This window comes from Rhyacophila brunnea, unplaced genomic scaffold (assembly GCF_057557595.1).
Source record: "Rhyacophila brunnea isolate RB1 unplaced genomic scaffold, BYU_Rbru_1.0 scaffold_13, whole genome shotgun sequence".
Taxonomy (NCBI): domain Eukaryota; kingdom Metazoa; phylum Arthropoda; class Insecta; order Trichoptera; family Rhyacophilidae; genus Rhyacophila; species Rhyacophila brunnea.
In genome coordinates this window covers 33,222,320-33,235,017 of record NW_028232785.1, presented here as the reverse complement: position 1 = coordinate 33,235,017, position 12,698 = coordinate 33,222,320, and the positions used below count along the sequence as shown (strand labels likewise).

Here is a 12,698-nt window from a genome sequence, read left to right as displayed (position 1 = left end):
TTTATTAAAAAATAAAAGTAAAATATGTATTTATTATTTTGCGATTTATTAAATTAATAATACAATGCAGTATCACCATTTGTTGACAGTAAACACGTTAAGAGAAATTTCAATATGTAATTGTCATAATTCATTATATTTAAATTGTTTTCCATGGTTAGCTAGACACGACACTGCGCCTTCAAGAAAAAATGTCGCTATGAAGTCTCTTAGCATAATTCCAAATCATACTAACATTTCGTGGGTCACTTGAAAATACTATTCTAGTATGAATAGTATTTTCGTACATTTTCGTAATAATATTTTATACAACTAATATGAATAATATTGTTTTAAAAAGGTTATTCACCAACATGTCTCATTTCATGTTTTATAAGATTACCAAGTTGTGAGCATTTATATGAACAAACTTTGCATTTATAAGGTTTTTCACCAGTATGTGTCATTTCATGTTTTATAAGATTACCAAGTTGCGAGCATCTATATGAACATACATTGCATTTATAAGGTTTTTCACCAGTATGTGTCATTTGATGTGTTTTAAGATAACCAGATTTCGAGAATCTAAATGAACACACATTGCATTTATAAGGTTTTTCACCAGTATGTGTCATTTTATGTTTCTTAAGATCACTGAATCTCAAGGAACCATATGAACATACATTACATTTATAAGGTTTTTCACCGGTATGAGCCATTTTATGTTTTTTAAGATCATCTAGTCTCGAGGACCCATATGAACATACATTGCATTTATAAGGGTTTTCACCGGAATGTGTCATTTTATGTCTTTTAAGATCATTAATCTGCGAGCATCTATATGAACACACATTGCATTTATAAGGTTTTTCACCAGTATGTTTCATTTTATGTTTCTTAAGATCACTGAGTCTCGTGGACCCATATGAACATACATTACATTTATAAGGTTTTTCACCGGTATGTCATTTTATGTTTTTTAAGATCATCGAGTCTCGAGGACCCATATGAACATATATTGCATTTGTAAGGTTTTTCACCGGAATGTGTCATTTTATGTCTTTTAAGATCATTAATCTGCGAGCATCTATATGAACACACATTGCATTTATAAGGTTTTTCACCAGTAATTGTCTTTGTATGTACTTTGACATTGCTATGTTGTGAGACTACTATGCTTTGATTTTGATCAGGAAACACCTCCATGTGCACCATTTTGTGAGTTTTTAGAGCATTTCCGCATCCTAAAACTTCGTTACAAATGCAACAAATGAAATTACGTGAGAAATGGATTACTCTTCTAAGAATAAGTCGAATTTCCTTTGGCGCATCTCGTTCTAAGATTTCTTGTTTAATGTGATTCTCTTCTTTAGTCACTTCTGAATACTGTATCGTTCTATCCTGGATGCCATCGTCAGAGGATTGTTGACTCTCATCTGTATCGTGATGCCTTGTAAAAAATCCCTTGGAAGAGACCTAGAAAAATCGTAAAAGTCGAAATCAATATTATCAATTATGAGTTATAACATTCAATTTGTTTTTATGACGCTTTTGTTTTTCAGCTAATTCAGACATTATTAAATAGCGAAGTGAGAGTCAAATATTGTTACGGAAAGATCCATAGGTGGTTCAAAACAATGCACTTATATGTGTGTATACATCATCATAGAAAACAATAATTATATCGTGTTCTGGGCTCTATATTACGACCGTACACCCTCGATAAACGTCAAATTTCTTATTTCAATAGTTGAAAGCATCTAAAGGTTCGTTTCTTTCAACATGAACGAAACTAATCAAATTAAACCATAGACAATATACATACAAATTGTAGTTGACCGGAAATGGTTTGAGATTTGACGTTTGGTTCAGTGTATCATTGAAAATCAAACCGTTCTCGGACCATCAGAAATGGTTTGACATGAAACGTCAAACTAATTCGGACGATCCATAGACTAATGGCAATCTGTCAAAGTGTTTCGGCATTTCGGCATTTATATATCGTGAGGTGTTCATAATAATATGTTAGATATTTACACCATAGGAGTTCACTTGAATTATATGTATTATAGATTAATAATCAATACATATTATTCATAAGTAACCATACGCGAACAAGACGCCGCTTTTGGTGTTATTATCTCAAAATCCAGCACTATTTTCTATGCAAGTTCGATTTAATATCATTACTATAATTATTATGTCAGACAAAGAATTTATTTTCATTTTATATATATTTTGTAACGGAGATTCTAAACTACAAACTGTGTTAAATCAGCCCGGAATGATCTTTATATTACCCAGCGAATTTAATATGTTCGATTGTCGTCTAAGTCACAATATCATACTGTCGAGATGAACAAGTGGTCAATTATGAAAAGCTCTAATCAAAAGTAATTTTTAAAAACTCGTCATACCTATAAATCTTATAAATCAACTAAATGGCTACCTATTTATGAAGCATTCTTTATATTTTGTATATTTAAAATGAATGAATACGACAGTTTGTTAAATTTGTATTATTGTAGACCACGATAGGAGGTTAGAATTTCATAACAAGTTGACGTTTCATATATGTTTCTGTTTTAGAGACTAATATATTATGAATTAATTTTAAGTACTGGCAACACTAATTAGTGTTCAGAAAAGCGTTTCCGTGGACATTCTACCAAACGGTTCCAAATCAAATAAATCCAACGATGCCATTTGATTCGTTCAGTTCAGGTTCAATGATACGAACATTAAGCGAGATTTTTTGAGCATAGACAATCATAGAAAAAAAACCGCTAATATATGGCTAAAACGCTATTATAAGCGTAGACAATAAGTACAAATATAAAAATTATTTACAATGTATAAAATTCAAACATTTTAAATTAATAAAATTCGCCATTTTCAAAAATCAGTATAGATAGAGTTCGCCAAAGTTAATTCATACATTTCATAAAAAAAATCATAAAGTTATAATTTGTCTCTGACACTGCCATCCATTCGCATTTACCCCGTCAAAAACCCGAAAGAAGCACCTGCATCGATATGGAAGATCCGGTCAAAAGAGTCTCAAAAAATAGCCAAATATATGACAAATTGATGGCTTTCATTGTATCTTTTGATCCCCTACGTAAATAAATGTTACGTTTGTTCATTAACAACAGGTAAGTAGGGAGAATCAGCGGCGTTGGCTTTTTTGAAACTCTTTTGACCGGACCTTCCGTACCGATGGTGGGTGCTTTTTGCGGGATATTTTGACGGGGTACTTGGTGAATATTTGCGTTGGTTTGTGCGAGCGTTAAACCTTCGTATAAAAACGCTCTAAATAGGTAGGTAGGTATGCAAAAATAAGGAACATTTTTCAAAATTACGTTATAGAGAACAATATTTTATATATAAAATTGAGCTGTGTTAACTAAACGACATTTTTATAATTTGAGATAATTCCGAATCAAATTTTATCAATACAATAAGAAATACGAGTGAAAATGGCTTGGGTGGCTTTTAGTTACTCTTTGATTAGTGATTGTTCTTATAAGATTGTAATATATATCTATATTCAGTATTCCGCATTAACGCATAACCGAGAAAATTGAGATTAAAAAAAATACAAGGTTAGTTTAATATAATATTTAATATAAGAGATAACACGCTTCATGAATATTTATGATTGGTAAATTATGCCGAAAGGTAAGTTTTAAGTAGGAAAGGTGGCATTTTAATGAAAACCATTGACGTTTAATTTCAATCAGTGAGAGCCGTTTATCGAGGCTATTTGACCGGGCCATTTGTTTGTGGAAGCGAAATGTTTTCGTGGGGCTCATAAACTGGATCCTGTTTTATTTATTATACATTTAATTAAATGAATACAAAATAAAGACGGAATACCGACTATGGATATATTATATTATCTTATAAAAACAATCACTAATCAAAGAGTAAATAAAAGCCATTCGAGCCATTTTCACTCGTATTTCTTATTTTATTGATTAAATTTAAGTCGGAATTATCTGAAATAATAACAATATCGTTTAGTTAACACGGCTAAATTTTATATAAAAAATATTGTTATCTATAACGTTATTTTGAAAAATGTTCCTTATTTTTACATACATACCTACCTATTTAGAGCGTTTTATACGAAAGTTTAAGCACGTGTGTCTTTGTGTCAAATTTAACTTTATAATTATTAAAATTTTATGAAATGCATTGACGAACTCTAATATGCTATACTGATTTTTGAAAACGGCGTATTTTATTAGATACCTAATTGAAAATGTTTGAATTTTATTCATTGTAAAAGATTTTTATATTTGTACTTATTGTCTACGCTTATAATAGCGATTTAGCCATATAATAAATTTTTTCAATGATTGTCTATGCTCAAAAGGTGTCGCTAAGATGCTTTCAAGTATTGTAAAAAAATCTGCCGTTTCTCTGCGGTGTACTCTCGGTAAATTGAGCCCGATTTGCATTAAATGTCATTTGCCTTTCTGATTGTTGTTTGCTTAGATAGAACCAACGAACGGGTTAGCTGTCAAACCGAGCTGATACTGCGCATGCTTTTTGACATTTATGAACAGTATTTAGACAGGCAACCATGAATAGAGTAACGATCGCTCACCGATTCCAAATTGTCAAAATAATCTTTTACTTATGCGATGACGCTCATTTTTGACTATACGGATTGGTTAATAGACAAAATTGGCGTACATGGAGTCCAATCTAGGTGAGACCCTACAGACTCAATTACATCAAATAAATGCACTGCTTTTTTGCGATTCACATTCTAGTGAAATCATCGATCTTAATTTATTAAAAAATGAAGCATAAATGAAGCACGTTGCATATATGGATGACATTGATTACATACAACAAGTACGTACCTATATACAATGCAGTCTGCATGATGTGGTAGATATCTACGATCGGAGAATACTGTCATTTTATTCAAAATAAATTAAATGCAACCTTTTTCTCCTATAAAAAATATGTATTTTTTCTAAAATGGCCCTCCAATACTATTTTTATGTGTTGCGAACACGCAACATGGTTAAATTATCATAAATCAAAGTTCAACAAATGAATAATCAATGTAGGATAGTTCCCAAGTAACAATCGTGATGTTCCAATCAAGGCTCAAAATAGACCGGGGCGCTGTTCTGGTTCGTAAAATTCTAAAAGGTACCGTGTCGGCTCGTGGGTTCATTAAAAATTGCGTTCTATTTCGTGTTATTGAGATAGTATTGCATGTATGTAGTTTTCAAAGTTGTTCTTAAAATTTAATATTAACGAAGTTACGTTTTGCCGGGCGCGCAAGAATAAAATCTATGTCTAAGTATATCATAATTTATTTCTTCCCACCAAAGTTAACGACACCAGTGCCATGTAGTAAGGTAGCTGCCGACAGCCAAAGAGTGCCAAATGTAAAATACATTGGAAGTTCCGTTCACATTTTAGTAGGTACTGAATATTGTAATAACACTATTATAAGGTAAATATTGAAGTAAGTAGCATCTTTAAGGATAAATTAGCTAAGTACTTATCGATTTAAGAATTCAGTGATAACTAATAAGAACTGATTAAATAATACTAAAATGTCATTACCACATTTTAGGTTATTGTACACGTACCTACCCAAAATGGAAGTGATTCACGTTGAAATTTTGTTGTTAAGATTTGGTAACGGACGGATCCATTCAAAATGATTGACGAGGCGTTTGTGAAACGATTCCAGTTATCGAAACTATTGGCAGATATATATTCATTTCCAAGTTGGAAAATCTAATGTCAACCACAACTAGCTGTCATGTGAGCATAGACAAAAATAAAATGATGCAAACTCTTACGCGACCATAAATATCCTTTCAGTATTTTTGTTGCATTAAAATGGACACCGTTCGAAGCACTATACCTCGTTTGAGGTTACTGTTGCGTTTTGCTTCTTGTTTGCGTACCGCTTCGATGAAAATTTGCCCTTCAGGTGTTGAGTTTTCACGATTGAATAGGCACGTCAATGAGGTTTGATTTTGTCGCTACGCTCATAGACACCTTAACCGATTCACTGATGACCTACCTACTATTTACTAATTAATTACCACATTTAAATATCATGATAATTATATCTAATGGACAACTAATGCAAACGTGCCGTCGCGGTTAGTACTAAATTAACACAGTCACTGCTGACCTTGACCTTTTAATTACCACATTTAAATAACACGTTAATTATAATATCATAAACATATAGGTCATAAACGACTATCATTTTTAGGTTAGGTCCTGGTTTTAGAATTGAATGGAAAGGTTTTAGAATATAATAAATGACTAACATTTAAGGTTAGGTCCTGTCTGGACAGTTATTACTTTGACAGATCGTGAGAAGTGGTTTGACGTTTCAGACCAAACCACTTCTGACGGTCAGAAATTGGTTTGAAGTTTGCTGGTACAGTGAAATAAACGTTAAAACTAAAACTATTCCGGTTTGGTTATAACGCATGCGCAGTGCGTCAGTTTTGACATGTCAAACTGTTTAGCTGGAACGCTTAAATTTATGTTAACATGCAGCATGGCAGATAATTTAGTAAAATTTGAGGCTTACAACATTAATTTGTTACAAAAAGTTTTGAAAATACAATTATTGGTCTATTCTCACCCAATTTCACGTAGATATTGCTTCCGTTTATGGTATTTTATGGCTGCAAGTAGTTTTTTATTGACCATAGGCTTACCTTGTATTACCTACCCAAAAAGGACTCACGGGCGATTAATTTTATTCACCATACAATTGATCATAATTTAAATAATCGAATTCATTATTGCTTTACATTCGTATTATTGTGATGTAAAAATCATCATATTTAAAATATACTTACATGAATTAACAAAAGATTTGCATTCCTACTCAATACTGTCTCAAATTATCTGTTTTAGTAATCATAAATGAAACAAGTTTCACCGAATTATATTATAATAGTTCCTTATGAAGAATCAAGAATGCATTAAAAATTCAAACCTTCAATGTAAGACGGCATCAAGGGAAGAAAACGGCACATATACCGACGTACAATTGAACGTACCTGATTCATTGGCTTGTAATCTGAAATCGAACAACCCGGTTGAGGGTATTCATCATCATGTAATGGGTGTGTTATATCTTCAATAATCTCGCGCTTGACGACAGCTGGTTGATCATCTGTCTCAGATTTTATATTAGAGAGCTCCGCCATATTAAGGTACTGAAAGAAGCAGTATTACATTTTTTAAACACGGTGAAAACAGTTCCGGGTCTCGTAATCACCATATAACATTGTATAATATATATATATATAACAAGAATTAGTAGATAAACAAACCTAACCTATAATATCACAAATGTATCGTAGCTGTCAAATTGCTTAATCAAGTATTCTTTTGAAACAAAGTTTAATGTCATCGAATGTCCTTACATAGTTTGTAAAAAAGCAACATATTATTATAATAGTATACTTATCGTCATTATTCTCAATCTAGAGTGATTGTAGAAGAATTTAGTTTCCAAAAACTCACCTCGAAATTGCAACTTGAAACGTCCGCATTCTCTTGCGTTACATTATTGCGAGGGTCCGGGTTTTTTGAATGCCTAGTCAGCGTGTCAAACAAAGGCTTGCCGTCTATATCGGAGTGTTCTCCATCACATTCTTGCTTTACATCCATGTTAAGGGTAGGTATATATTCCAGAAGCAACGTGTTACGTGACAGACAGGATCCTTTCAAGGTAATGTTAGAAAAGTGTTGCCGCAATACTGAAAAGTATTTCCAGGTCAACTACATATATTAATAAAAGTAAATGTGTTCGATTGAGAATAGGAATATGTATATTGAATATAGTAATAAAGTAGTTAACTTGACGCCTCGACTGCCAGCCGTTAGCATTAGACGACGGTAAAACAGGGCACAGGTAATTTTGTCACTTCGTCGCGTACTCTATCGAACTTAAGTGCTCAGCCGTAGTGGTTTGGCGGGCGCGGCGCGGCGGTGTCTTGCGAAACTCAAACGTATAACCAAAAAAAAACATTCTTGTGAGTAAAATTGTAAGGAGAAAATAAGAGACAATTGAATTTTAACAAAATTTTTTATATGTAAATAATTGCATGTAAGTACATAATATTATTATGATTTAGAAACAAGTAATAAGTAATCTAAGAAATAAGTTAATGTAATATATATATGCCTAATTTATTGAACGAACGATGACTGAGAGTTAAAAAACATTATTACAAGCTTGATAATTGGAACTAATATTACAATGAAAGAAAATACAAAACCGGACGTATACAAGTGTGCTCGATGGCTCATGCCATCAGCGCCAGAGATTCGGCAAGAAACGTCCATCTTAGATACCACTTATCACATTAAGACGTTTGGTATGACCAAAATCGGGTGGGAGTGAGGTGAAGAAGGTGGGGTGGAAGAACAAATAGGTCGACGGAACTGTCCGAACCGCTCCGAAATTCAAACAGCGCCAAATTTGTCCACACAACTCGCGAAGATAGCTCGTCCAAAGACAAGTCGGTGTGACCAGTCGAATTAATGAATATTGTAGAAATACCGACAGAACTTTCTACCTTCAGTAAACGGCCCCTCTAGTGAACGAAAAGACCGGATCATCGCCCTCCAGTATATTAGTCAGCTGGTCTTAAATAAGTAAGTAACCCTCCTCTTAGCTACCATTCAAATATAATAAAAATATTTACTAAGTAATCATAATAATATTAAATAAGTACATAGTATTAATTATATTAATATTAGAATCAGTCAACCTTAACGGCCCACATGCTCGTCGTAGGTCAAAATTGAGTTTGTATTGTATTTTCAAACCATGATCCTGGACACTCCTTAAACGTTGTAGATAATCTATTTATATAATTTTGAAGCTTTATTATCCTTTATAGTTATTATATGTTCAAACACGCGCGTTAACAAATTTTACTCCCTACTTTAATTATAGTTTATCAATTTATGGCTACGGCCGTATGTTGTAGCTTAACCACTGGGGAATGCCAAAAGAAATGGCGTATTTCAAAAAAACACTACCTTATTCTTAGGTCAATAATTATTATAAAGAAATCATTATTCATAAGATGTTTATCACACTTAAATCGTCAAAGACATAGCTTATAATAAGTATCTTTTGAAATTATCTTCAAATGTGTTAATCTTGACGATTTTTGAATAATAAAATGCCTAATTCTTGTCAAATTTGGGATCACAGAGATTATCAATATAATTTTTTATCGTGAATATTTTACAAAAATTATCTCGTGATAAATTATACAATGGTTTTATAAATGCGTTTAAAAATTAATAAATGTAAAAAATTTTAACACCACTGCACAGTTATGTACCGAAATATGACTATATTCTAAAACATTAGAGCGAGAGGTTTACAAGAATACTATTTTATGTAACAAAAATACTTTATGCTGTCATCAAATGTTTAAAATAAATATGAGGGATAATAAGGCTTCAAAATTATATAAATAGATTATCTACAATATTTAAGAAGTGTCCAGGATCATGGTTTGAAAATACAATAAAAACTCAATTTTGACCTACGACGAGCATGTACCCCCTTAAAGAGTTAGAGACGTGGCGTGATATATACAAGTCGATCCGTATTGGTTGAGAGACCTCGTACGATGGTCGGATAGCCCGTCGACTCTCTAAGGACAGGAAGCAGACAAGAAAAATAAAATTAAAAAAACAGTAGCAGGAGAAATTCTTTTCGAGTGAGATGACGTCTAAGGGCGTGAGAAAATGTTAAGTTGCGATTAAAGATAAATGTTATAAGATAAAGCTACTATATATAATTTAAGTTATTGTGAGAAGTTATTTAAGAGACTTAGTGAATAATAAAACAGTTATTTTACGTTGAGTTATTTATTGTGAACCCTTCCTTACTCCCGGCGAGTTAAGAAATAACGAAAAAAAAGTACTTATTAAAAATGTGGTGAAATGTACGAAGTAGCAGTGTGTGATGTTTATAAAATAGAGGTTTTTTATAAATTAACAAGTCAATATTGAATATCAAAATCTGCTTGCTGGTACGTTATCAATAAATAGTATGCTAGTGGACCAAAAGGTGCTTGTCCAAATGTTATGCTCAGGCTTTATTAATCTAAAGATGGCGTTGGAATAGCGCATCTCGGTCGAAAATAACAAATAAATCAAATTGGTTTTTTTTTCTCCTATAATGTCAACACTGACGATATCTTTTTCATGACGGCTCCACTTGGATATTACAAACGACTGCCTGAGATATTTCTGCGTTAATTATACTTCGTATAATGGATGTGAAACGTGAACTAGATGATTTTGAATCTGATGCAGAAGTCCAGCGATGGTTTGATGTGCCAATAATCCATCCAAACTATCCGGTTACAAACATTTGTATAAAGCAAGAGAATGCTTTTGATGCCAACAGCACTATTGAGGTTAGGTTTTCCAAACATATTAATCATTGTAAGATTGTGTTTATACTTCATTGAAGTGGTGTCTTACTAATGCAAATAAAACAGTTGCACGATATATTGGACTTTACTAACTGAAACATGACGTAATAAATTATACATCGTTGTATTGACACTGCACAAGGATCATTTGACTAGGTACCTACCTACCTCTATGTTCTGCGTCTCTGTGGCCGCTGGTTTACTACTTTCATTCATCTGAAGACAACTTTACTATTGAACGTTTGTATCGAACCGTGATAATAGGTCACATACAGAAACGTTCGTGTGTTTGCACACAACGCTTAATAATAATATAATAGGTGTAAACACGTATTATAAAATACCTGCTGTCTTGTTTTTCAGAGCCCTGTAACCAGCCATGCTGGTATTAAAACTGAGATTGATTCCTTCCAAGTTGATTTCAAAGAAGAATTTTCCGAAGACGGTAATCCGCAACCTAGCTGCTCATATTCAAAAAGCGAGCCAATAAATCAGGTACCTACTTACCTATCTATAAAATATTTCATTAATATTTTAAATATGTAAATATTGTGTAATTCACATCGTGCTTGTATGCGATTATTTAAATTAGTCTCCGTTATTATATCATTGGATACAAATTGTATTTTGTAAGAATATGTTTTATTTAAATTTAACGTAACGATCAATTTGTTTGGATTGTACACTCCTTCGGTGCCTTGTTTTAGGATACTAGATTTGTGAAAAAGACTGCCTGGTATTTTTATTAGTATATTGGTATTTTATTATTGACATTCATTAATCTGTCTAATTAAGTGGGTCGAATAAATTTGTCGCATGATAAATCCCGGTGCTGTGAGTATCTATAGCAGTGTTTGCCAAACGTTTTTACTTCACGGCACACTCCAGAATGGGATTTGTTCCGCGGCACACAAAATGCCTTAAAAAGGAAATGTTCCTTATTAATATGAATGAAAGAAATCATAGTGTGGGTAGGTCAATTTTTTATGAACATATATGTACACAGGTGGTAATAATTTTATTAGTGAGAAGGATGCAATTGATTTTTAGAAAGAATTCTGTAAAATGCGGCTCTAAATTAGATAAACAAACACGTAGCTCGATATCTACCATTTGTAACTGCTCTCGTTTTACGATTTCATTTCCACGAGTGCTGAAAAACCAAATTCGTAAAGATACCACGATCCAAACGGCAACAGAGATTTAATTGCTGCTGTATCCAATTGAGGATATTGACGCCAAAACGATATCCAAAATGCTGACAACTCGAGCTTAGAAAATGAGGCTTTGTGCTCAGGATCGTTATTTAGATCCTTTCAAATGTCCTTATCTGTTAATGTCAGGTGTCTACCGTCGAATCTTGAGAATGGATTGATCACCCACTGATACATTTGATAATCATCATTATCCACTGCTGGATGAAAGCCTCGCCAACCTTCCTCCAACTCTCTCGGTCCTGTGTCATTCGCTGCCACGTATTTTTGCCGAACTTTACCAGTTCGTCAATCCAGCGGCTTTTAGGGTGACCTGTGGCCGTTTCGTGCCGTTTAGGTACCACTGGATGACAGCATTTGTCCAGCGGCCGTCCTTTCGGCGAGCAATATGCCCCGCCCATCTCCATTTCAGCTGTTTGCCAACGTCTATTACATCGCGTACTCCTGTTTTCTTCCTAACCCATTCGTTTCTCTTACGGTCCTTTCGCCTGATGCCCAACATACACCTATCCAAGCCTCGCTGTGTCAATTACTCAAGATCATGTGATTTGCAGTTACAACCCTATAGATCTCAATGTGCTATATGTTTACAAAAAGGCAGTATAAAGTACGCAATGTGCTGCAGTTAGCTGGAATGTCTTTCGGTGAGTATACATACACTTGCCAAATGCAGTCGTACATTGGTGGCCACTGAAAGCCGAGGATGCAGCTGTGGCAGGTCTTATCCTGGAATGGATTGACTCTGGCTGATCATAATGGTGATACTGTTACATAATATTATTAATCATGTTGTTATTTTCAGGAGTGTAAAGACAGCCTGATCAATATAAGGTCGAAGAATGATAATGAGGGTGTCATCATCAAACAAGAATTTGTTGACGATGCAATTCGCCAAATCAATAATGAGAATCCTCAACCCGGCTCCTCCGATCGACAAAACAGCCCAGTATACCAGGTACGTTCATTTAAAGGTTTACTAATAACACAACTTTTAAACATTTTTTTTATATTCGAAACATCG

General features: G+C 33.4%; 1 protein-coding gene across 2 annotated transcripts in view; it reads right to left on the bottom strand.

The window, feature by feature from the left end:
* LOC147077327 (uncharacterized) overlaps positions 1–12,698 on the bottom strand; it is a 233,451-nt gene that overhangs the window by 129,853 nt on the left and 90,900 nt on the right. The window contains exon 3 of one of the 2 annotated variants that reach the window (XM_085940796.1): positions 7,050–7,208. The exons of the other annotated variant lie outside the window; for it this stretch is intronic. Within the exon in view, the coding sequence (XP_085796922.1) occupies positions 7,050–7,208 (159 nt within the window). The remainder of the gene's footprint in view (positions 1–7,049; positions 7,209–12,698) is intronic. 2 annotated transcript variants of the gene reach the window in all.